The sequence below is a fragment of the Talpa occidentalis genome, unplaced genomic scaffold (assembly GCF_014898055.3).
Source record: "Talpa occidentalis isolate TD23 unplaced genomic scaffold, MPIMG_talOcc4v2.1 talOcc4.10, whole genome shotgun sequence".
NCBI lineage: Eukaryota > Metazoa > Chordata > Mammalia > Eulipotyphla > Talpidae > Talpa > Talpa occidentalis.
Window position 1 is genome coordinate 87,986,495 of NW_023600993.1, and position 26,771 is coordinate 88,013,265.

Here is a 26,771-nt window from a genome sequence, read left to right on the forward strand (position 1 = left end):
AAGTCACTCTCCCAATTCTGAATCTAGGGCTCATTTCACAAAATATTGTGTTTCCCCTGAACCCCAAGACAATTATCCCAACACAATCCAAGTGCCGAGGGCTCCAAACACTGTGAAAACTGAATTGTGGTGGAAACAGCGGAGCAGCAGTCGAGGTTATCAGTTTTCCTGTGACATCCTTAAGCTCCAACAATCAAACCGCTGCTAGATCACCAAGGACTTCCTTGCTGTGATCTGTAAGAATTCTGTGAACATTCTATGAAGTTTTCGCCAGTTCCAAGGTCAAGAGAAATACCAGAAAATATGTGTGTGTGTCAGAGGACACTGTTCAGGGATTAGTACCCCGGGGTGATCTGGGCTGGATTTCCGTTTACAGAACCACCCTTGGAAAGTCCTCAACAAGCTAGCGCACTGTTCTCCAACATACTTCACTGAAGTTCAAATGGAAATGCAGGGGCTACAGAGCTTGCTAGAGATGCCCTCTTGCAGCTGGTCACGGAAAGATATAAATATGAAGGTAGGGTGGGTGTGGTTAGAACCAACTGTCTAGAAAAAATTATGAAAATATTCAAGGTACAAAGAGCCTTACTGTCGGGCCTCCCCTGGTGGCGCAGGTGGTTGAGCGCCGCGATGTGAAGCTGCCCGCAGCCTCTGCAGTGCCAGTTCGATCCCAGCCAGCCAGCAAGGGTCCCACATGGCGCAGCAGACCTTTCCTGTCATGCCCGTTGCTCCCCTCAGCAGTGTATTTCATCAGTCTGCCTGTTCAGTTCCCGGCTCTGTCTCTGGTGAGTCCTCTCGCCCTCCCACGCATCTGGCCTGTACCCCGGTTCTTGTATAAATAAATAAATATTTAAAAAAGAAAAAACAAAGAGCCTTACTGTCATCCTAGTTCAATATCATTTGACAGACATAAAACAGGTCCGGAAAAGCAAGAAAGACTTACTAAAGATCACCCAGTATTGTCAATGACAGAAGTGAAATTATATTTACTGCCCCTACTTTCTCAAGACATACCACGACCCCAGTTCAAGTTTAAGAAAGACAAAAGGTGTTCTCTTTTCAAATCTGACCTGTGTTAGTCTATTTCAAAACACAGGCTCCCAAGACTTTAAAATAACTAGAGCAGTCTCCTGAAAGGCTTTCTAAATGCCAATTAAACTTCACTGGGCATTGGAGTCAGTAATATTGAAAATACATCAGCTGAAAGGAGCATCCCATTAACAATGCTTTTGGGAGGGACTTATATTTTCTCTTTAATGTTTTAATTATAAAAGTTGACTGATAAGTAATTTGAAACAGTCATTTAAAGTTTAGAAATAGACATGATACCTTGGGGTTGCGGGGGTGAACAAATCTATCCCTTAAAGAGACTCCAGAAAAATCTTTTGCTAAGTACTTATTTTCAATGGGGAGATACAAACTCAAAGCAAAGGGAGCTGCTGTTAAAATCAGTATTTATAAAGTATACATGCTATAGAAAAAATATTTGAGGTAAAAAACCAGAATATTATATATGTACATATAGGAAAAGAAACCCTACAATGTAGAAAAATACACAAAAGTTTCATACAAGAAAAAAATAGACTATACCAAGCACTAGTTTCAAGGTGGGTAAAGGAACAATGCATTTCTTTCTTTCCTCCCATGACCAGGTATTTTCCAAAGTGTATATAATCAATAAATCCCAATTTAAAAACAGAAACAAAAATGCTGTCAAGTCCAGTTGAGATATTCACAGAGCAAATTCCAAAACAAGCTGGGCAGAGGCGCCTGGCCACAATTTTTAGCACATTCGCACACCCACCTATGATGTTCTGGAACACCAGTTCTATCGCTACATGGTTTCTGCAGATCAGACAGACCAGGTTTTTATTTCTTTCCTGTTTAGTAAAATTGTAAGAAAAAGGGAGAATGCAACAAATGCCTTGGGGTCAGGTTTTGTCTGCTGAGACATCTCCTGACAAAACCTAGCATTTCCCTGCCCCTCCAGCTTCGGTCTCCAAGTGAAATGTCAGCACTTGTCAAGCCCTACAGGAAGCTGACACCTTCAGCACAGAAGAGCCCCACTTTGGCCTGCGCCCAGTCACTTACTCTCTTGCAAGACAGAGAGTAGCAAATACCATCAGACATTCCAAACGTCAGTAACCTTCACCACAGCTAGAAAACAGAGTGGGTATGCAAGAACACAAGGAAATGAGGGAGAAAGAGGTTTTTGTCCCCAGGCTGCTTTTTTGTAGCAACTACACTGGCTTCAACTGGATAACAAATTGTCCTGGAATTCCTGGCACTGGAGCAAACATGTTAGCTCCCTGGTTACGCCTTCGTCACTGCTCTCACACACTTTAACCTTCCTGCTCTTTCCATAGGCCTGGGCTTGTCTGGTATCCAGGAAACTTTATATGTTGTCTAAACTGACCATCCCGGCAGGCTGCAAGGCAGATGGCAGCTCAGGATTCAGAATGTTGACCAATTCCTACCTGGATCCACACCACCAAGCTGTAACTCACCCACCTATGCAGAAATAGGAGCCCAGCCACGTGGTTAACAGCTTTTTTAACTGCTCCTCTCAGCAATGAGGAACTTCCCCAGCAGACAAGATTCAGTGTGATAACCTTCTTCAAGAAAACTGAAGAGGAAGCAATGTCAAGATTTATCTAAGGGGATAATACACAGGTCTAACTAGACACTCAAACCAATAAGCTCCTAATGTTCAGCTAAGGCGGGTTGTGAGAAGACTAGGTGCTGCTGACCCCTGGAGTCCTTGGACCTCAGGTCACGAGCCCAGGACATCATGTAGAGGACCGAGGCCCCTACAGGACTGCCCCACGTCCCTAGCTTTTCAATCAGAGGCTTTAAGCTTCCATCAGGGAGGAAGAAAGGACATTCCCAAGGCAGCACCTGAGCTACACATTCAATGCAGACACACATAAAAGAGCAAGGTACAGGAGGAATCAGTACATATAGAAACCATCTCTGCAAGGACTATCTCTGGGGAGGGGAACCAAGCAATTGGGGGAAACTTTATCTTTGTAGCTTTTCAATTTTGAACCATGTGAACGTATAACCTTTCAAAGAACTGAAATTTAAAACAAATGCAGAATGCTATCATCTTGTTACAGAAATTAGAATGCTCTATAAATTTGTGTGTACATAAAGAACACACAATCGTCAACAATGGGCCATTCGTGAGGAAAGGGAGTGGGGGAAGCAAGGAGACTTTCATGTTTTATTTTATATAGTCTACATTGTTTTGTTCTGGAAAGGCAGTACTACTTTACTTCTAATTTTAAAAGAAGAAACATTTTTAATAACTGCAATCTCACTTGCAACAGGACTCCCTATGCACTCTCAGCACTTTTTGCGTCTGTCTCAATCACAACCTAGCTTGTGTTACAATGTGCCTCTGTTGAACACTAGAGCAACCGCAACTGCAGCTGTCTACCACTCTGCTCCACTTTCCAGGGACAGAACTCTATGGAAAAGAAGTAGTAAGAAATAAAACAGCAGTAGAGGTGGTAACAATATAATTACTCAAGAACAAAATGATCAGCGGGCCTCCCGGGTGGTGCAGGGGTTAAAGTCTGAGCGCTATCAAGCTATAGCCAACCACTGTGGCATGAGTTCCATCCCTTGCCAGGGAGCTAACTCACATGGTGCAGACCTCTCCTGTCTCACCTGCAGCTCCCCTCAGCAGTGTACTTCAGTAGATCTGCCTGTTCTGCTCCCTACTCTGTCTCTGGTAAATCTTCTCACCCCTTGCACCTCTGGCCTACACCCCAGTTCTAGTATGCATAAATTAATAAATCTTTTAAATAAATAAAACGAAGGGCCTCCCTGATGGCCTAGGGGTTAAGTCTCAGCATTATCACCTCTACAGCCTGTGGCCTGAGTTCGATCCCTGCCCAGGGAGCTAACCCACATTGGGCGCAGCAGACCTCTCCTTAGCAGTATATTTCAGTAGATAAACCTGTTCTGCTCCGCACTCTGTCTCTAGTGAATCCTCTCAACCCTCAACACTTCTAACCTACACCCTTGATCTTTTATGCAAAAAAAAAAAAAAAAAAAAAAGCCGAAGTGTTTGAGTTTTGAAGGAAATGGGAGGCTGTGCTAGAGAAGTAAAGTGTTTTGGTGGTGGGGGTGGTGTCATCTGTAACTAAACCTATTCCCCTAAGTCATATACAGTGTTGTACACCAATGTTACCGCAATTAAAAAAAATTATTAATTCAACTTAAAAGGTCATGTGAGGTGGTCTGAAAGAAAGCCAAAGGAAAATTGAGAAATTCAGAAGCAAAAAATGATGTCTCCTAAATTTTAAGTTCTGAAAGTGATAAACTCTCTCTTGATTGCATCTAAAAGCTTGTCACACTTGATGTGGGTATATCTGGAGGGGGTAATCCAGAATGGAGCAAACAAGGGAGGATTCAAAGGTTCTTAATTCTCAATAACACTTTCAAAAGGCTTCAACTTGAAAGCTAGATTTATTCTCCTGCACAAAACCACCAAGAAATGGGCAAAATGTATGGGAAAAAATGAAACCACTTGGAAGTATATTAAGGACAGTGAACTGTTAGAGAAAAGTCACATAGGACAGACACAGAAGGGAACTCAAGAAAGGAAAAAAACTAGAAAACCAAAGTCAGAGGTGACGCCCCAAAAAAGAAAGTCCCCCAAGAATACAGAAGAGATGTGAAGAAAGGGGTTGAACTGGAGTAGTATGACAGGTGGAGAACTCTGTTTCTGTTTGGGGCTGATACATGGGGAACCTCTTTAACTTCTTTCTTTCACTCTGCACATTTGATCTGTTAGCACATCTCATCAGTTACAACTTCAAAATACATTCAGAATCCAATCTTTTCTCACCACCTCCACTGCTACCACCCTAGCCCCAGCCAATATCAGCTCTTACCTGTACCACAGCAAGAACCTCCTCACCTTCCTGTTTCCAATCTCACATGCCCCAATTGTCTCCATGCCAGTCTATTCTCCACCCAACAGAGAAACATCACCTAACAGAAGAGACAGTCACTTGCTTATGTCTGGCCCCGCGCTAAGTGGTAAGCTCCTTGAAGACAAGGTCCTCTATTTTTGTTCATTGCTATATTCCCAGAGACTACAACAGTACCAAGGTGATGGAGGGAGGGAGGGGATACAGATATATAACTAGCACCAAATAAATATTTGTTAAATGAACCACGTAAGTAGTTATGAACAATATATCATTATAACTCTTGGAAATAAAAAAGCAATTGTATTTGCATCTGTTTGTGGGTCCTCAGGAGGCCTAGGAACTATAAGTCATATCTTCCTTTGTCACCTATCCATCAATGAATCCATAATAGCTTGTACATAATGCTCACTGAATAAGGGAATGTAAAATCAATTAAATGTTATATGTGGTGCCTAGGACTGGCCTGGGCAGAGCATGGATGCTTTGTATCAACTTGTATAGGTATTTATAAACAATATCGTCTAAAAGAAAAATATACAACTTTAACATGGACTTAATGAATGTTGTGCCACCTACAAGAAATTCAGGGATGAGTAAGATAATATTTACCCTCAAAGAACTTATATTTGAGTCTCCACTAGTTTGTGAATAAGTACAAGTATCGATAACCTGAGTATGGTGTAATTGTTCTGCCAGAGATATACAAGAAACATTTTGGAGGCACAAAGGAGTAAGTAATCATTCTTACACTCTTATCATTTTCAGGTGGTAAAGGAAGGATTAAAAAAAAGTGACTCCAACTGAGCCTTGTACATGAAGAGCTTACCAGACGAGAAAAAGCACATTTAGGCAAAAAGGCAGAGTCTATGCAAAGGCATAATATACATGATCGCCTTCCAGGGTGGTTCCTGGGAGGGAATTAACAAAATATGGGAGCATATTCTGACATAAGGCAGAAAAAAGTTATAAAGCACTTTTAAGGATAGAGCCTGTGCTTCTGAAAGTTCCAGCAACCATCTCTCATCCAACTCTACAGGCTGAGTTTGATCCCCAGCCAGGGGGCTAACCCACATGGCTCAGCAGATCTTTCCTGTCTCGCCCACTGCTCCCCTCAGTAGTGTATTTCAGTCAGTCTGCCTGTTCTGCTCCCCACTGTCATTGGTGAATCCTCTTACCACCCCTCCCACCCTGCCGGAAGCTCTGGGTTTACACCTGTTTTTCTACGAAAAAAAAAAATACATATATACATATGCACACACACACACACACACACACACATATATATCTAATGACAAAATCAGGGAGGGGAACACAACATAGTTACTCCATTCCAAGTCACTGGAGGACTTAAAACGCATGCTGCATCATTCCCCATTTATTTATTATCAGCACCCACAAGGGAGCTGCCTAACAGCAGCTCTACACAAAGCTTGCCAATGGCTGCTGTGCAGTTGCCATTAGCCTATGCAGTTTTCTTCACTGGTGCAGGTAATGAGGCTTTCTGCCTGCATAGTGAAGGGCTCCTTAACTCTAAATTTACTTTGTGTGGAGATAAGAGGAAAGATTCTGATAGACTGGTTGGTCCTCATTTAAGCCATGACTTAAATCCTATCTCAGCATTAATTCTTTATTTTTTGATTAAAATAAAAAAAAAGAGGAGAGAGGTAAAGGGCAATAGAAATTACACAGTGCTGATAAACTTTAAATTCTAGTCAGAGTAAAAATCCATATTATAGATTAACTGACCTGTAACAAATAACCAACTACCTGGAGTCTGATCAAGGCATACATGAATTGAGTCTCATTGTTACCCTCAATAATATGGGAAAACAATTTTCAACAAAAATGGAGTCCCCAGTTGTCAGGTATTCTCTGTTAGACTCGTTGGTCAAAGTCTAGAGGAATGGGTTCTCTCCATGCCTTGGTGACAAAGAAAGAAGGCGCCCGGTGTGACAGGAAGAGCAGCTCCTGTTCCCAGGGTGGTCACAGCTCACAGCGACTTTAACAGTGGAATCGAGTAGAGAACTTGGGAGACACAGGCACAGTCAGGGGCTGGTCACTTGACTTTAATTCTACACTCTGGTATTTGCGTATTGGCTGTGCCTTGTGCACCTGGAGAGTAAGAAAAATAAAAGTTACCACTAATAGGGATGTTAGGGAACTAGTTGTTTTAATTTTTTCTTCTTGAGAAAATGGTTGAATCATTTTACATATTATCAGTCACTAATTCAAAGAGAAAATAAAGAAAAGCAACACAGTATAACAGAAAAAAGCACATGAGTTTTGAAGCCCAAACAGGTTTCTATCCAGGTCATGCTGGGTTCCTCAGTTTGCACTAAAGAATGTCAAACTTTTCTCTAGTTTGGATTTTTATTACTCTCTTAGCAGAGAAGAAATACATGCTAGGACTTTGCAAGAGTACAATCTCAAGCTTACTGAGTCTTAATAGTCACCAAAAGCATGGACCAAAAAAGAAAAACAAAAAAAGCAACAATCAGGAAGGATGCTAAGAGATGTCCCTCCATTCTCCTGGGCAGTTTAAAATCTTCAATCCCCAATCCAGCCCAATTACTAGAGCACTGACTAGCATTAACTGAACTGTGCTTTAGGATGTTGGTATCAGCCCATACTGAGAACAGCTGTAAGAAAAAGTTCTAGATGGAGACAAACACAAGGGGCAGGTACCATGAAAACTAGCTAAAGAAAAACCAACGTCAGCCTGAAAAAGCAGCTGGTTTTGTAAGTACATATGGAGTGGTGATTGTACTGGGTTTTTTCCATCCCATTAACAAATGTTAGTTTGGATTCTGCCCAGAAGCTAGTTTCCTAAATAGTCCTAGAGCCTTCTTAAGGCCATAATCACCTCCGTCAACAGCTGCATCTGTTGTTGGCCTAGCATTTTTGGGCAAAACCTCAATAACTTATGTATTTCGATATTTAACCTTACAGTAATCATATGAAGTTCCATCTAAGAGTCTTTGCAGTAATGCAGTGAACGCAGTCCACTGGCCTCCTGGTGAAGGCATCCTTACTGTAAGCTTTCTTTTTTGACAGCTAATATCTAAATCATTTTGCTAGCATTCCCATGAAGGGTGACCTGGACCAATAGGCATTAAAACTGTAAGAAGTTTGAACCAAGTATTAGGAGGGAAGAAAAATCATCACACAATTTCCATGTCCTTCCCTATCTACGTATTCTTGTCTAATTGTAACACATTGATTCTTCTTGAGCTTTAAAATAATAAAAATTATTTTTTAATTGAAGTTCAATGAATTAAAAGAGGGCCTAGGAATGCATCACATTGCATGGCTACACCACATAATGCCCTCCTTATGAAGACCTCTGGAAGAAATTGTCTGAATTCAGTAGCAGGGATAAATACATTTTTGGAACAACTAGGCATGTTTAGAGCTCGTGAACATGTTGAATTTGTAGCTAACAGGTTGGTTCCTAAAAAGGACCAAAATTATGGCTCAAACGTAGCAGCTACATGGATCACAAGGTACACATCTTTAGCCTTGTTCACGTCCGTTTTGTCACCACCACTGGTTTGTGTGATTTCCTCGTCAGCTGTCTTTGATGTGTCCTTCTAGGCACCTAAATCCTCTCTGAAAAAGAGCTGAGGTACAGATAAAATGAAACAGACAAATATGGCTTAGTCAGTGGTCATGTTGCCCAGTTACCAGTTCTTTCCGTAGCCTGGCCAGTTCTTCCTTCTGCTGTTCTTCCTCCTGCTGCCTGGCCTCCTCCATCTGCTGGGCTTTCTTGGCTTCCACCTCAGCCATTTTCTTCTCCAGCTCCTGCCACTCTTTGGCTCTCCTCTCAGTGGCCAGCTGAAAAGGTTCCTGAACTAGAGAACCAGAAAGGCCCTCTGAGTACAGAAACAGAGAAATATTGGTGCACAAGCAGGACTTGCATAACCCGAGCCCCCATGCAGCCAACAAGTGGCCCAGATACACACAGCAACAGAAGGCTGAGCTCAAAAGAACCCCTCTGGGAGAAAGATGGAGTAAACCACATGACAAAAGTTTTAGAATTTTAAGAGTTGGAAGGGTCTCTGGAAATCATCTAATGAGAAGAAAAGCAAAACCCACACAGGTGAAGTTGCTTGTTCAAAACTTCAGAGCAATTTTGAGACACATACACAAGAAGAATTCCAATTTTCTAAGACTATGACTCGTGCTTAAGGAATCAAATGTTTTATATCTAAGTCTTGCTTCAGGGTGAAATCCAGCAGGTAGTTCTGGCTCTCCTCCTCTCACTCCCTTGCTAGTCTTTGGGTGAGGAAAGCCAAACTGTTGCTGAAATGCCTGCTACCTCTGCTCAGGCTCTTGTTCTAATTTAGCAACACAACATAGCTGTTGGGTTCACCAGAGGCAAAAGATGGGTCATGGGGGAGAAAAGTTAGATCCTCTAAAGGCAAATGCTTCTGGCTGACACAGCATTATGTGAAACAACTGATCCAAGGCATTCCCCCTGGGAAGTCTGACAATTCTGCCCAACTCCCTGAGAGTATATATAATACTACCAGCAATGGGTTTTCTCTCTTTCTTGGGAACAAAAGGCTCCTGGGAGGTGACGTTGTTTGGACGAGCCTTGAAGCAAGTTGCTTCTTTCTGCTGTTTCAGTTCTTCTTCCAGCTATTAAAAAGAAACATAACTCAGATAAGCAACTACACAACTCTCCGTGACTACCACCTTAGTAACTCAAGTTCTAATGTTTCTGCACCACTTTACCCATAAAGATGGGAGATGATTTAATCTAAACTCAATTAAAACCCTCTTCATAATGAATAGATCAGACTGACATCTGAACCCACTGAGAACTAGAAAGTTCTTAGAGATACTTTTAAAGATACTGTTAACAACACAAAACAACCAAGTAGACATGATGCAGCCTCAGATGTGACCACCTACGAAGTACTCTCCCTTCCTCCAACCCCAAGAAGAATCTAACCAGAATTAAGTCTTTAGATTTGATTATTCACTTATAAGAAATACCAAAGATAGAGGAATATATTAAACAACACCATGGGAATGCAATGAGCAAAAATTCAGATTGCCAAAAACCTTTAGGACAAACAATCCAGTTTATTCAACAAATACGATGCAAGCAGAGAAGCCTACAGATTAGAAGGGATTTAGAAATTTATCAGGGCCTCCCTGGTGACGCAAGGGGTTAAACATCGCACTATGAAGCAGTCCACAGCCTCTGCTGTACCAGTTTGATCCCTGTCGGCCAGGGAGAAACCCACGTGGCACAGCAGACCTCTCCTGTCTCGCCCGCTTCTCCCCTCAGCAGTGTATTTCACATCTCTGGCCTGTATCCCAGCTCTTGTTTGCATAAATAAATAAATCTTTTTAAAAAAATAGAAATTTATCAGACAAATGCGAAGTGTGGACCTTATTTTGGATGCTGATTTGAACAATTTAGCTTTTTGAAAAAAATTACGTGGGTATATATGAATGCTGACTATTTGACACCGTTAAGGAATTGCTGTTAATCTTTTTCAGAGTGATGACAGCATTGTGGTTATGGTTTTTTTTTTAAGTACTTATATCTTAAAGATAAACACTGAAATAATTTTGGATGAAATGAGATGATACCTAGGATTTGCTTCAACGTAACCCAATGTAAGTAGAATTATATATAGTGTAGTGATAAATGGAAGTACAGAAAAGTAAGATTCTCTATGTTTTGATCATTCTAATAAAACCAGGTGACAGGTTCATGAAAGTTCATTATACTATTCTCTCTACTTTTGCATGTCTGAAAAACTTAAAAAAAAAAAACAAAAAAACCCTTTTTTTATTATGACACCACATGTCAGAGTACTTGAAAAAGGGATCCACTACTACTTCCAAATCAACAATCCTAAATTTTCCTAAAGAATAATGCTAACATGGGACCCACATTCAGTCAAGTAAACAATCACATTCAAGAGGAGGCCTTCAAGAGGAGACTTTCTGAAAATAAAGATTAGCTCAGACCTCTCTTTTGGACAGTCCAGGGTAAGTAATGATATAAAAATACTAATAAATTTAGGGATTCAGGAGGATTTTTTTCCCAGATAGGACAGAGTTAGGTCCCAATTAAACTAGCCAACAACCAATTGTTTTTTGTTTTTTTAAAGATTTATTTTGTTTGTTTGTTTGTTTATTTATTTTTGCAAGCACTGGGTACAGTCAGAAGCTCGGGAGGGTGAGAGAACTCACCAGAGCCAGAGCGGGGAACAGAGCAGGCAGAAGGACGGAAGTACACTGCTGAGGGGAGCAGCGGGCGGCAGGAGAGGTCTGCGCGCCATGTGGGGCCATGTGGGACCCTCCTCCGGTGGCCGGGGAGCAGCCAGGGATCGAACCGGAGCTGCAGAGGCTGTGGGCAGCTTCGCAAACCAGCACTCAACCGCTGCGCCACCGGGAAGGCCCTAAACTAGCCAACAACCAATTGTTTTTAATCACCTATGAAGAGCACACTGTCAAGAAAGGAGCTCACCACATTGAGAATCTATTCTCCCCATTATTGTTTCTTATCAAAGAACCAACAGAAAGGAGTGAATGTTTAATGAAAAAGTCCCACAAAAGGAAGAGATGAGATCTTAAAAGAAAGGCCTGACACAAAAAGTCTGTCAGTTCTCACATTCCCCAGATGATATAAAAATACCTGCAGGTCAAATCTAGTTTGTAACCTTTATGTGCACTTCCCATGAATGAAAAATAGTTTTTACACATTTTTTAAAAGATTGAAACACATATACACACATGTGACAGAGACCAAAAATAACCTACAAAGCCCAAACTATTTGCTATCTGGTCTTTTTTTTATTTATATAAGCACTGGGTACAGTCAGAAGTCGGGAGGGTGAGAGAATTCACCAGAGCCAGAGTGGAGAGCAGAGCAGGCAGACTGATGAAGTACACTGCTGAGGGGAGCAGCGGGCGGCAGGAGAGGTCTGCGCGCCATGTGGGACCCTCGCCCGGCGACCGGGGATCGGGGATCGAACCGGCACTGCAGAGGCTGCGGGCAGCTTCACAACCCAGCGCTCAACCGCTGCACCACCCGGGAGGCCCTACTATCTGGTCTTTTACAGAAAAAACTGCTAAGCCCTGATTTAGAGTGAAAGCCCCTGAAATAATACAGCATGTTAATTCCCAGCTGAATTTTGGTGTTGTGGTTCTACCTATTCTAACAAACCAACTAAGCAATAACATTTTAATTGCCCTTCCCACTCCCTACCTGGTGCTTCCAAGTCTGTGCCTTCATAGCACCTCTTTTGTCAGTCTCCAAGCAGAAAGGCTCTATCTGAGTTGCATTCTTCACCTTCTTCTCTGGCAGATTAATGGTGTCAAAATGAGGCACAGGAAGTGCCTTGAACTTGGGTATCTAACAGAAAATAAAACATAAGATTTAAGATAGATTTCTCTCAACATAAAGTAATAGTTACTCCATACTATTTGGATTAATCTGAAAGACAAGAAAAGGCCTGTTTTCAAAGCAGCAATGGTCCAGCAGAAAAACTAACAGGCTCCAAAGGAAATCTAGGTCTTCCTCTGAATATTGCCAATAACTGGCAGTGTGCTCACAGGCAAGTCACTGAAGCCCCTTGTGCAAGAAGGATTATTAAAATTACTTGTCCTGTTTACACTTCATAAGGTTTTTGGAAGGATCAAAGGAAGAAAGTGACTTTATAGTTAAAAATGCAACATAAAAGATTATCTTTGAGGGATCAAATAGCATTGTGCCACCTATAGAATGGAAAAACCTACCTCCTCCCCTTTCTGCAATTCTTTCATTTTCTTCTCCTTCTGTAACTGACGTTCTTTGTCTCGAGAATCAAAAGAGAAGGGGCATACTTCCACAGTTTTTGTCTCTGGGATTTGGGGCTTAAAAGGCACTCCATAATGTGGCACAGGTTGAGCTTTTATTATTACTGGATCCTCCTCTTCCTAAGGGGGGAAAATTGCAATTTAGAAATAAAAAAAATTTGCTCTCTCACCTCCTCAGAATATGGAGTCAGAAGACATCACATGACAGAAGTCATTAGTTGAACAAGTCAATCAATCTCTTGGATGTTAAACTTTTTCTATCAAAGAAGGATAATACCTAGGTCATTTACAAACTCACGGGGTGGAACCAATGTGAAAGTATTTGGCAAAGGACCTAAGCAACTACTCAAAAGGATCTAAAAATTTTCACACGAAGCTTGTAAAAATGAAATTAGATCGAACAGTATGAATAAAGTGAAAAGAAAGATACCATCCAAGCATATAACGTGGTCTCTTATTTGATGCAGCCTCCAGACTATACTAAAACATGTGACTGGGAGCTAATAATGGCTGCCAAACCCAGAATAGGACCAAGTTGTTTGGGTTCAGGCGGGTAACATAAGATTACTGTGTATTTTAGTTTCAAATGAACCTATAAAAAGGCTTAAGCTTGAGATCTGCTATAAAATTACCATAACTCTGGATATTTATAGATAAAATGGGAGATGTAACAAGAAACTAGCCTGATCAATAACAGTTTGTGTGTTACAATTTCATGAAGCATCACCACACAGTCACCTTTGCAACCCTTGAGTTAATGGAGACACAACAGGGCAGATCTAACTGCTTAGTATAAATTTTAAGTCCCTTACTGAACAGTGACACTAGCTCAGACAAAATAGGATACAGAGTTTCACAGTTTTCAATCCATGTTACAAAGTGAGACTGATTTTCAGTGCTACAGAAATGGAGAAGGTTTGAGTAAGTTGCAGGCAGTGACCACTGATATCCAGAAAGTTCATATCCTTAACTTACTACACCTTGCTTTTGGAGGATCAATAAAGCTGATCAAATGTTTATACCTCATGTTAAGGATAACTCCAGACAAAGAGTGATTGCCTTTGAATTTCATTACATTTAAGAGATTAATGCTTAGATTGATTATGCAGAAAGAAAAAGGAAACCCCTTCTCTCAAGGGAAATCACCTCATCTTCTTTGGTGGACATTCGGATTCTATTCTTCAACACAAAGGCCGGTGACTTGGGGACAGTGATTGGAAGTACTTTCTTTTCAGGAACACCCTGGAAGGAATCAACTCAATTAGACAACCCAAAACAAACTCCACTAGGGTAATCCCTTCCTTAAAGGGAAGTTTATATACCAAGAATCAGAACAGACTAGTATAGATTTCAATATGTTATTTACCCAATAGAGACAAAGATGTAACTGATATGCAGCAGCACGCCAAATGTAGATTAGCATGCCAGAAGAGCAGCAAATACCAAGGACACAGCTAATGTTGTATAATCAGTAAAAATATGATTCACCAAAATCTTTTTGGTATTTATGAAAAATACAACAGAAAACCGATGACAGTATTTTGTTCCTCTCCCTTTCCATAGTTCCAGTCACTCGAAAACAAAATCAAGACTTCCATATATATCCAAGAACAAAATAGGTACCTGCCCATTCTCTTAAACCTATTCCACTTACAGCTTTACAAAGAGAACTTATATTCGAACACATTATACTCAAAAGGCAAAGGGAAAAATGTATTTGGCAAGTGCTAGTTCAATTTCCCATTGCCAAATAAATGAGTATAGGATAAGAAATGGATATAGGGAGTTCACAAAGACTTAGCTCAATTTCATTAATAATTTTTTAAAATATAAATTAAAATAAGATATTTTCACCTCTAAGACTGAGTAATAGAAGACTAATTAATACTGTGAAGCAAGCACTCACAAAGAATTGGATACTGGTAAAGGGTACAAGTTGGTAGAACCTTTGGAAGTTATCAGATGTTTAAATGGCATACTCTTTCACCCAATGTTATACCTCCGGTATTTAGTCTTTAATTTTGTTTTTAGGTATATTTCAACACAACATTTTTTAAAAGAATAAAAAAAGGGAATAACTCAATTATTTAATTTTCTACATTCCATAATTCTAATAACTTAACCATTCTGAAGAATTTCCCTTAATGGTTCTAAAACAAAGCCAACATTGCAAATATCTGCAGACTGAATTACACTGTGCACATCATTCAAAACTAATGCATTTCAGCAAGTTAGTCCATAAGCATTTTCTGATTCTCAAAGAATTTAAACTCTATGAAACTTGCAAATCTGGCAATTAATCCTAACTGCAAAATCTCTTGGGCTATTATTTTCAATGACGTATATGACCAGACCAATTTTTAAATAATCACAACAATCCTGAGACATCCTCAATAGTGCTATTCCTTATACTCACATCTACATGCTGCCCCCAGCAGCTCTTGATCCTGGCTTCCTTCCTAACTGTTCACTGCCATACCATAGCCACAAATCACATGATCTGCTGTCTGTACTACTCCCCTGGCTTTCTAAGTCCTTTAGCTTCTCATTCCATTCCCCCAATTCACCTTGTGTATATAGTCAGAATTTTTTTCCTAAAACACATCTGATCATGTTATTTTCTGACTTAAATTCTCTAATGGTTCCTACTGCTAACCTAGAACAGTATACCTATAACAAAGTCCTTAGCATGAAATACAAGGGGCTTCACAATCTGGTACCCTGCCTTACTTTCTACCTTTATCTCTTACTCTTCCTTATCCAGCACCCTCCAACTACAAGCATTACTAGTAGCTGTACACATATAAGTCTGGTTCTCATCTCAATACCTCTGTATACTCTATGTGAAAAGCCCTGGCAGCTTGGAAGCACCTAACTCATCTTTGCAAGCCTCCACTGAAGGGCCTCCTGTTTTATAAAGCCACAGAATCTATAACCTCTCTTTTCTGTATATAGCACTATCACAATACATCTAAAACTTTATTACATTTATTTATTTATTTAAATGTTCATCTCCTACTAGCCTATGAATTCAGAGTGGGGATGGACTTTTATTCCATTAACCCTTAACTTGGCAACCACTAGGCATTCAGTAAATGTTTATTAAATGAATACAATAAGAATAAATAACAGGATTTATACCTTGGACTCTTAAGACTCCCGGACTAATTTATACTGTGGAAGACGTCTGCTTAATCCCAACAAGGCTGCAACAATGCATGTTTGTCTTTCTTGAGGTGGCTTTCACAGTCAGTTTCAGAGTCATGCAAAGTAATCAGTCTTTACTTTTATTAAACAAAATTGTTTCCAGCTTCCAACTGACTCTAGACTAGCTCCTAAAAGCAAACTAATCTTTAGAATATGAAGATTTGCTATCATTGACGGGACCCACAAAGACTCTGCCACAGGATCCCAAACAAGTGGTTTTCCAAAATGCTTTATATAGTATCACTGGAAAAGAGTGTATACCCTCCCAAGATGACCATAATGAAGGGAACGCCCATTCTGCTGTGAAAGTTTTTATGTTTTCTAAAAAAGCAAGGATCACTGGCATAAAATCTAGTATAGCAGAACTTGTAATCAGAGTGACAACAATTCATGAAGTTCACTTTCAAATGCTTATCCTAAAATAACAACAAAAACCTGCTGTTCTACAACATCTTGGACAGACAGATATTAGTCTCTTGCTGGCACACACTCTGGACATGTGGGAATGGGAAGAACATTGAGCAAGGAGCCAGGAGTCTGTTCTAGTTCAGCTCTGCTTCCAATCTGCATAACCCTGTGCACATTAGATAGCTTTCGAGGTCTTGGTTTTTTCCATAAAGTAATGGAAATATATATTTTAGGACTCATTTAGATCTTAAATAATCTTTTTCCTATTTCCCCCTTCTCTTTGCATCTACCCAGCAAAGACATGCATTTAAAAAAAAAAAAAGTAATGGAAATTTCTAATATATAAGCATGAAAGAGATATTCACAAATGGGACCAATCCTTATAATTAGTTGATAATGAGTTTATGAAAATCAACTTTGAAGCAACTCTCTACCCACACCCCATCTCCACTGCAGTCAAAGCCAATGGAGAGTTCAATCAGAAATAAAGGAAACTGGGGCCTCCCTGGTGGCGCAGCGGGTTGAGCGCTGCACTGTGAGGCTGTCCGCAGCCTCTGTGGCACAGGTTCGATTGCCGGCCAGCCAGGGAGAAACCCACATGGCACCGCAGACCTCTCCTGCCTCATCCGCTGCTCCCCTCAGCAGTGTCTTCAGTCTGTCTGCCTGTTCTGCACCCTGCTCTGTCTCTGGTAAATTCTCTCACCCTCCCACGCCTCTGACTATACCCCAGTTCTTGTATACATAAAACAATCTTTTTAAAAAAAGAAAAAAAGAAATAAAGGAAACTGGGTTCCTAGAAAGACAGGCTTCTCAATTTGGTATTTTAAGTTTTTTTTTAATTATAAGCTCCTTAAAGGCAGAGATATTGCCATTTGCATTCTCCACAGCACCTACTAGAAGACTGTGTGGCAACTGTTCAATGAACATATGTTGATTAATATTACTGTCCTTATTTGTTTACATAGCAATCTGCTCTACCAGACTGTGAAAGCTTTGAGGACAAGGGCTACGGTCCTTTTCCCTTTTTGATTTCCCAGTATGTAACACCAGCTAGAAACAGACTGGGTGACAGTTTATGCTGTCACCCACTTAATTATCCAATATTGGAGCTCCTGTGCTGAGGATACAGATGTGAACAATATAGATACCCAAGGTCCCTGCCCTCAGGGAGCTCACATTCTAGTGGACGAAAAAGAAAATGAAAAGGTAATAAATCAAACAATTCTTTTTTTTTTTAAGTGTTCCGAAGAAATCTCACAGAATGTAGAGCCAAAGGATGGGGTGGGGCAGGGAAAGCTCCAACAGGAAGGTGGGGGAAGGCATCTCTAAATAGGTGATGTATAGTTAAACATTGACAATGTGAGCAGACACAGGAAGCATAGGAAAAACAGCCCAGGATAGGGGAAGGGGTGTTAGAAGTGAGTACTTCCCCCTAAGACAGGATATGCCCCAATTGTCCTGGACAAGTTCTCAGGCCTGTCTTGGAGAGCTAGGAAATTACTGTGAAGCAATGGTAGCTCAGGGAATATACTAAATAAAAAAAAAGAAGACTGCTGGTGTCCCCAACTCATCCCTAAAATATTGTTGCTAAAATTATTCACTGGCCTCACTGTCACCACATCCACCTCTGTGGTGCCCCAGCTCCCCACTAGATGTCGGCACCAAGTTCACATTTCACACCCTTGAGCTCAAGGTTTTCATCACTCTATCTCTGCAACAAGAGCCCTTTTTTCATCCGCCTCAGGGCCCACTGCTGCCCAAGCCCATCTCTCATCAGTTCTGCTGTCTATTTGCCACCTATCAACCACAGTGGGAGAGCAAAAGAAACACTATAAGGATACAAGGGAAGAAAGTTTCAGCATCAGGGGACACAGATGAGGAACAACAGTGCAGACATACATGCTGCAGTCAGGTTCTGGGAGGCAGGCTCTTCTGCTCTACTGTAAGAGTCTAAGATGAAGTTAAGACACCTAATCTCGGGCCTCCCCGGTGGCGCAGCGGTTGAGTGCTGGGTTGCGAAGCTGCCCGCGGCCTCTGCAGCACCGGTTCGGTCCCCGGCCACCGGGTGAGGGTCCCACATGGCGCGCAGACATCTCCTGCCACCCACTGTTCCCCTCAGCAGTATACTTCGTCAGTCTGTCTGTTCTGCTCCCCGCTCTGACTCTGGTGAATTCTCTCACTCTTCCGCGCTTCTGACTGTACCCAGTGCTTGTATAAATAAATAAATAAATCTTAAAAAAAAAAAAAAAAAAAGACACCTAATCTCAGTTTTGGTACCAACTTCTAAAAATATTTCTATGGGCAAGTCATGTTCTCCTTTTGAAGCCTTCCTTCTAAAAACTGAAGAGGACAGAAGACTATACAATATGTGTCCATTGGGCTGAGGTGAAATAGCTGGAAATTTTAGTAGGGAGAGCAGCAAACAGCATCAAAGTCGAAAAAGCACTTGCCAAAATAAACGATTATAACAGCACTATAGGAGAGAATAATACAGTGCTTAAGGAGATGACAGGTTCAAATCCTGGTTCTACATACTAATTAGCTCTTGGTTGTCTATTTCCTCATCTGAAAAATAGGGACAAAAAATTAGAACCTACCTCTTAAAAGTTATGAGAAATAATAAGACCATCTACATCAAACAGTACAAGGTAAACACACAACATGACAGTTACTACTATTAACAAGATGACCGCCTGCTGTGTGTTAGGAACTACACTACGCTCTTCACTGGGCTCTCTCTTCTATACTGCACTTAACAAACCAGAACTCCAGGGGTAGGGCTCACGTAATAAGATCCCTGGAAGATCCTGAAAACCAGTGGATAAGACAAATACTTTCTTACGGCACACCACATCGATTTCATCATACCTTACTTATACACCTAGTGCTCTGCTGATCTGTTAAATCAAAATTCTCAACAAGGCATAACCTGCTACCATGCTACCTTAAGATCTCACTTCATTCTTCGCGAACTCCAATCATACTTCCCCACTTAGCAGCTCATACCAGCATTTCCAAGCACAATAAACTGCCAAATCAATTTCCTAAATCAGTGCTTCCAGAAATGAAGTTCAGATATGACTAGTGACATATATACATAGGAGAAGATGATAAATGTGATGTGGACTTTTTTTTTAAGCAATCACATATTTTCCTAAGAATCATCTCTATTTTAAAAGGTACCTTCTATTATATAAAAGTATAAATCCTGAAACCATGATGTTGAGATTCATATCCCAGCTCTGCTATTGGCTAGTTTGAACAAGTTATTTAGCTTTGTTTCCCAACTGTATAATGGCCTGGTGAAAATACCCATAAGCTTACCTCATAGAGTTGTTATGAGAATTATTATATAAAAATAATTTATTTTTAGAATAAAACTTGATATACACTAAATTTTATATATTAGCTACTACTGTTGTTATTATTCATGGCAAAAAGTACTGTTTTTCCATGTACACAGTGATTTAAAAGTTCCCTTTGAGATCACTTGTTTTTTATTGTATTATTTTTTACGGAGGTTACATTGGTTTCTAACCCTTTGTATGGCTTAGAAGCACAGGTTCATACCTCTTCAGATATGTATATTACACCACGAACACCACCAAAGCACCCAAATTCCTCTACCATAGTCCATTGGTAGCCCTCCTCCCTGTCCTACCTACCAATCACCCCTTTGGTAGCCTCAATTCTACAGTAGACTTCGTTACCAGTCCATTTCATTTACTTTTCTGTAAGTCCAAATTCTGGAGTCCATATAATGAAGAGGCTACAGAATGAAGTGTTAAGATCACACACTCTTGAAATCAGAGTGCCTGAATTCTTATCCTTTTATTTATTAATAAAATTATAAAATTAAGTAGCCTTGGGAATGTACTTAACCTCTCTGTGCCTCAAATGCCTTGTCTAAAACTGGTGATAATGCAAGTAATCCACCTAAAGTGGCTGTAGTCAAAATCAATGAGCTAATATACAAAAAATGGCTAAAAACAGTGCCTGGCAAATAGTAAGAGTTAGCTATTAGGGCAATGATATATATTGATGAATAAGAATAACTACTGCACATTGTCACAGTGCAGGTCAAATACTCCCTCTTCTATAAAGCTTTCCTGAACCTTCTATCTAGGAGAAATCATTATCTCCTTTGTATTCCCACAGTACTTTTAACTACCATCTTTCTCAAAAACGTCTTCTGTTTTGTAAACATATTGTTCATCTTTTATTGGACCTTAAGTTTACTGACAGCAAAATTCACCGAGAGCCACTTTAGCACCCATAGTTCCTAATATGATGCCCTGATCATACACTCAAAACATTTGTGAATGTGTGAATGTGTGAATATTTGATCATGAGCAGGACACTTCTGCCAGCATGCAGCGCCTCAGCCATTCTTACCACAACATCTTCTAAGATTTTAGTAGGGCAAGGTCTGGAATGAAATTCAAAGTGTTCCTCCTCTGATTTCTTCTTTGACTCTCGCTCTTGGATTCTTTTCTCAATTTCCAAATCAAAACCAATAGGCTGAGTGGGTGGTTTCACAGGTGGCTTTTTAGGCAAGATGGGCCCACTTTCAAGAATTCTGGGATCAAGTTCCCGTGCTTTGAATTTGTATCTGTAAGGTGAGAGTTTAAATGATAATCTCACACACACACACACAATTTTAATGAGAACTACACAAACAATTAAGTAAAAAACAGAAAAGCAGGGGCTTCCCCGGTGGCTCAGGGGTTAAAGTCTCAGAACAACCACTGAGGCCCATTTCAATCTGGGCCAGGGAGCTACCTACATGGCCCAACAGACCTCTCCTGTATCGCCTACTATTCCCTTCAGCAGTGTGTTTCAGTAGATCCACCTGTTCTGCTCCCCAATCTGTCTCTAGTGAATCCTCTCAACCCCTGCACCTCTGGCCTATACCCCAGCTCTTGTATGCATAAATTAATAAATCTTTTTAAAAAATTGAAATAAAAAACCAGAAAAGTAATAATTATTAAAATTACCCATTGTGAAATTTCCATAGCAAAATTTGAACTCTCTCCATAGCTAGTATTTCTACCTCTAGAACAAAGAATAAATGAGTCCTAACATTCTCACCATTTAAAGAGTGGGGTCTCTCTTCACAGAGGAACCTCCGACTTCTCAAAAGAACAAAAGGATATGGGGGCCTCCCTGGTGGCGCAAGAGGTTAAGCACCGCACTATGAAGCAATCCGTAGCCTCTGCAGCACAAGTTCGATCCCTGGCCCACCAGGGAGCAACCCACATGACGAAGCAGACCTCCCCTGTCTCGCCCACTGCTCCCCTCAGCAGTGCACTTCAGTCAGTCTGCCTGTTCTGCTCCCCACTCTGTCTCTGGTGAATCCTCTCACCCCCTGCATCTCTGGCCTGTACCCCAGCTTTGTATGCATAAATAAATAAATCTTAAAAAAAAAAGAACAAAAGGATATGGAAAAACAACAGGAGAAACAAACTCCAATGCTAACCACATTAAGTTCCAGTTTTCTCCACCAATAATTACAGTAACAATCCCCTGGGTAGCCATAAATGGGTGGAAACTACCTAAACTAACTTCTGAGAACTCTCCTTAAATGGAATTGTAAGTTCTCTCACCCCAACCTCTGTATTACTTTTTCACCAATTTTACACACTACAAGACATCTCCATATTTCCTACTTCCAATCTTTTAATCATAAGCAAGGACACAGTCCACAGTCTATAACTCAAACGCCCTGAATCCCCACAGCAAGAAAAATAGTGACTATCTCTTATAAAACTGTAAAGCAGGCAGGTTCTTGCAACTCTTGCCACTGGGACTTACTGTTGCTGTTTTTCCAGCTCTTCAGCCTCCTGATCTGCTGCACTTTTACAGGTCACAGGCCTTGCACGATGTTTGGTTTGCAGTATGGGAGTCTTTGGGTCTCTGGAGATCTTGGCCACAGTGGATTTGGAAGGTAACAGGACTGCAAATGGAGATCACAGACATTTGCCTAGCTCCTAAGATCCATTTACTTATAGGTGCTGATTTGGATAAGTAGCCCAGAGATGCCAAACTGTGCAGTGGCTGGTCTTCCACTCTCAGCTCATCTCCTGACAAACATTCAGTCCCTTGTTCCTGTCATTCTTTACTGAGGGTGTGAAGAAGGTATACTTTGGATAAACTCTACGATCAGCTTCTGAACTTAAAATCCATTTGTGTCTAAAGGATTTCCATCATTGCATAAGCCTATACATCCTTTCTGTTTATAATACCAACTATATTGATAAGATTTTTGTTTATTCCAGCTTTAAATAAGAATGTTCTTCTATCTTACCCAAAGTAACATATAGATTCAAGCAAGCCCTATCAAAATTCCAATGGCATTCCTCAAAGAAATAGAATAAACATTACTGAAACTTATGTGGAACCACAAAAGACCCCTAATAGTCAAAGCAATCCTGACAACAAAGAACAGAAGTATCTCAGTCCCAGACTTTAAACAAAACTACGGAGATATTGTAATCAAAACATCATGGTACTGGAATAAAAACACAGAACAATGGGACAGAATTCAGGGCCCAGGAAAAAACTCACATTTATACGGTCAGTTAGTTTACAACAAAGGAACCAAGAGTACACAATGGAAAAGGAATCTCTTCAAGAAACAGTACTGGGAAAATGGGACAGCCATATGCAGAAGAATGAAACTAAACCATTATCTCATATCATGCACAAAAACTAACTCAAAATGGATTAAAGACTTGGATGTCAACATGTCTTTCTCCATCTTCCACTCCCTACAGCTACCGCCACATTCACAGTATTTAACATAGCTTATAATAATCTATGGCTCTCTTAGTAATTAGTAGTGATACTGAGTAGCATCAAGTCCATTGTGTTCACTTCTATACCCCCCACACCCCAAATAACTCCTGGCTTGTGATTAAAAAAAGTATGTTCAATCACTGAACAAAAAACACACAACTTTGTGAAATGTCTTCATTTTTTTATAGGTTGCATTATGACATCTGCATATGACAATCTGACACATGGCAAAGATACCCTTAATGTGTAATGATGTCTCAGGTTACCTTGATTCTCCTTGGTCAATTATTGATCAGGAGAGACAAGATGGTTGATAGGTATAAGTGGACAGATTATAGGTTGATAGGTATAAGTAGCTTAGAGAAATGTTCAACTATACAGTTAGTGTCTACATATGGGGCACATGCCATACTACAGTTTCAAAGGTAGGATTTCAACAGAAAGCAAATTCATGCCTAAGATGTAAGGAATGGGAATTCTAGGGGAGGCTCCAGCCAGCTATGATAGTGGTTAAAAATAAAACCTTACCAACATCATCCTTCTTGCTCCTCAAGTGGTATCTGTTAGGGGTTCGTTTGTGAAAGGCTTCAACCTGCTGTGCAAGGGGCACATAGCTAGAAGTTGTTTCATCAAATGTTCTTTTCTTTCCTTGGGACAGGTTGAAAGGCTTAATAATGGTGCATCCTCTAGTTACTTGGGCCTGTAAAGAAAGAAGTCATTCCCCAAATAAGGTTATGAAAGAGTTCAGATATACCATAAGTCATATACTCAGTACAGAGGATCAAAAGAAAAAGGGTATATTTAAAGTCAATATTATTATTAAGTTTGTTATTATTGTTAACATTATTATTACATTTGTCAGTCCTTGAACAAGAGTTATAACTGAATCTACTCTCATCCTTTAAAAAAAAAAGGAAGAAAGCATCTAGCACTCAAATGGTTCTAGAGTAGGACTCAAGGTGATTTTTCACAAGCATGTTAATGTTTCAAAACATTGAAGAGGGCCTCCCCAGTGGTGCAGTGGTTAAGCGCTGGGTTGCGAAGCTGCCGGCAGCCTCTGCAGCGCCAGTTCCATCCCCAGCTACCGGGCGAGGGTCCTACATGGTGCACAGACCTCTCCTGTTGCCCGCTGCTCCCCTCAGCAGTGTACTTCGTCGGTCTGCCTGCTCTGCTCCCCGCTCTGGCTCTGGTGAATTCTCTTACCCTCCTGCGCTTCTGACTGTACCCAGTGCTTGTATAAATAAATAAATAAATCTTTTTAAAAAAAAAAAGTAAGTTATCCCTTTCCTTAAAAAAAAAAAAAAAAAAAAAAAAAAACAGGGCCTCCCCGGTGGCGCAGTGGTTGAGCGCTGGGTTGCGAAGCTGCCCGCGGCCTCCGTGGCGCAGGTTCAATCCCCGGCTGCTCTGCGGCCACCGGAGGAGGGTCCCACATGGCGCGCAGATGTCTCCTGCCGCCCGCTGCTCCCCTCAGCAGTGTACTTCAGTCCTTCTGCCTGCTCTGCTCCCTGCTCTGGCTCTGGTGAATTCTCTCACCCTCCTGCGCTTCTGACTGTACCCAGTGCATGTATAAACAAAAAACAAACAAACAAACAAATAAATAAATAAAACATGCCTCTATTTCAAAAAAAAAAAACACTGAAGAGCAAATTTATTAGAATAAGAGGGAGCAAAAGCTACAAAAGGCATCCACCTCCAATCCTAATAAGTTTTCTTAATTGGGCTTCTGGGTCTGGATCAGATCATGCAGCTGCCTGCATCATAATCTCTCCAAATATCCACAAAACTGACTAATGAACAAGACTACTCCCTGGATCATTAATATTTTTTAAAAGATTTATTTTTATTTACTTATGCATACAAGAATTGGGGTGTAGGCCAGAGGTGTGGGGGGATGAAAGGATTTACCTGAGACAGAATGGGGGGCAGAACAGACAGATTGACAGAAATATACTGTTGAGGGGAGCAGCAGGTGAGACAGGAGAGGTCTGCTGTGCCATGTGGGTCAGCTCCCTGGCTGGGGATCGAACTCATGCTGCAGTATCTGGTGAGTGATAGTGCTGAGACTTAACCCCTTGTGCCACCAGGAAGGCCCTGGATCATTAATTTTGATTTAAAAAAAAATTCTCCAAGGATCTTCATTTCAAAAGAAGACGCACACCCTATGGTTTAAGACTTGAAGAACTAATGATGATTGCAAATGTAAGTAGAGATTCTTAGCACTAAAAGTTTTATTTAGGATTGCCACTATTTTTGTTATCACTCTGGTAACAAAACCGCAGAGGGTTTGTGTGGTCAGCCCCAAGCCCGTTTCCCCCATGATCTGTTGTATACAACTTTGCAGGCACAAGATTTTCTGTGAATTTTGTGACAGCACAGTCTGTAACAAGCTTGTACCTACAATTTGCCACACATGATTCTATATGCGTTATGCATTCTCATTTCAACTTTCAAAACACTTTGGTTCCTAGAGAAAGAGACAGTGATTTATCCAAGATCACAGTTAACAGAGGCAAACTGAGGATCTGGATCTATCTTAACACAAAAATGTGTTTCTCTCAATTATATTATTGGAATAAGCAGTGACCACAAATGCTAGATCTGAAAGCCTCACTGAATTAGTAACGGGAATATTCACTTAGTCCATCAACTTACAGGAGATGGCGGGTGCTTTCGCAGTTCAGATGTAAAGTTTACTTCCTTATACTCCTCCTGGTTCTTAGGATGTTGTTTGATTCGCTCATCTGTGCGGAAGTGGAAATCAACTGATTTGGTTACCTGGGTCACTGGTTTCTTCATGGATTGCCCTGAATGAGGAGCAGAGAAAAACACAAAGGTAAACTAAGAATAGAAAGTACCAGTAAATCCCCTTTATTCTACTACTTCTGATATTTCTACTACTGTGGAGCTAACTTTGTTTACTCTGTTTACATACAACCTAAAACTTGAAACAATTCTCAGGACACTAATATATTTGCCTTATTTACTGAGTACTATTAGGTTTGAAGCCTTTGTCAGATGTAAAATGTAAAGAGGTGGCGAAGGGAAGAATTTCATCTCCCAGTAAAATTATAATTCTGGAGATAAAACGTAGCTGGAATACTTTGCATAAGAAAAGCTATGGAGTGACCTTAAAAGCACGCTTAACCAAGCAACTCTGAGGAGGAAAATCTATAAGCTCTATGAGTGCCTTTTCCAACCCAGTAAGCAGGGCTTTACAGCTTTGATTCTACTAATAATGACTGTGTCAGAACAAAGCAGGACCCTTCAGCACCCTCGGTCATACTTTTCCTCCAGAGCTACAGCTAGATTTACCTCTGCCTAGGATAAAACAGGAAAACAAAATAAAAATACTGGCCTACCCAATTGCTCTACTGTCTGTCTCAATCCTAGTTCCTTTCTTTTCTAGTACAAAGAAAAAGAAACAAAAAAGGAAGGAGGAATTAATTCTATATGAAAAAATGAGAGAAGTAAAGACAAAGTTGAGTGTGACTTCTACAGTCAGAGATGGAGAGAAATGGCATGCATGCTCTAAGAAAGGGTCAATGTATATTAAAATGTTCTGGGGAATGACCATTGGAATATAAA

General features: G+C 40.6%; 1 protein-coding gene across 7 annotated transcripts in view; it reads right to left on the minus strand.

Annotated features, from left to right (window-relative positions):
* Positions 1 to 1,309: 1,309 nt before the first annotated feature.
* The window catches only part of TPX2 (TPX2 microtubule nucleation factor), a 54,872-nt gene continuing 29,410 nt past the window's right edge, over positions 1,310 to 26,771 (minus strand). For 6 of the 7 annotated variants that reach the window (XM_054697178.1, XM_054697173.1, XM_037497304.2 and 3 more), the window contains exons 8-17: positions 25,839 to 25,990; positions 23,715 to 23,886; positions 22,203 to 22,344; positions 20,784 to 21,000; positions 13,920 to 14,015; positions 12,714 to 12,893; positions 12,184 to 12,330; positions 9,479 to 9,590; positions 8,634 to 8,821; positions 1,310 to 7,061 (exon numbers count right to left, since the gene is read on the minus strand). In XM_054697178.1, coding sequence (XP_054553153.1) covers positions 6,951 to 7,061; positions 8,634 to 8,821; positions 9,479 to 9,590; positions 12,184 to 12,330; positions 12,714 to 12,893; positions 13,920 to 14,015; positions 20,784 to 21,000; positions 22,203 to 22,344; positions 23,715 to 23,886; positions 25,839 to 25,990 — 1,517 coding nt within the window. In that variant the 3' untranslated portion in view covers positions 1,310 to 6,950. The remainder of the gene's footprint in view (positions 7,062 to 8,633; positions 8,822 to 9,478; positions 9,591 to 12,183; positions 12,331 to 12,713; positions 12,894 to 13,919; positions 14,016 to 20,783; positions 21,001 to 22,202; positions 22,345 to 23,714; positions 23,887 to 25,838; positions 25,991 to 26,771) is intronic. The other variant, XM_037497331.2, reaches the window with a different exon arrangement.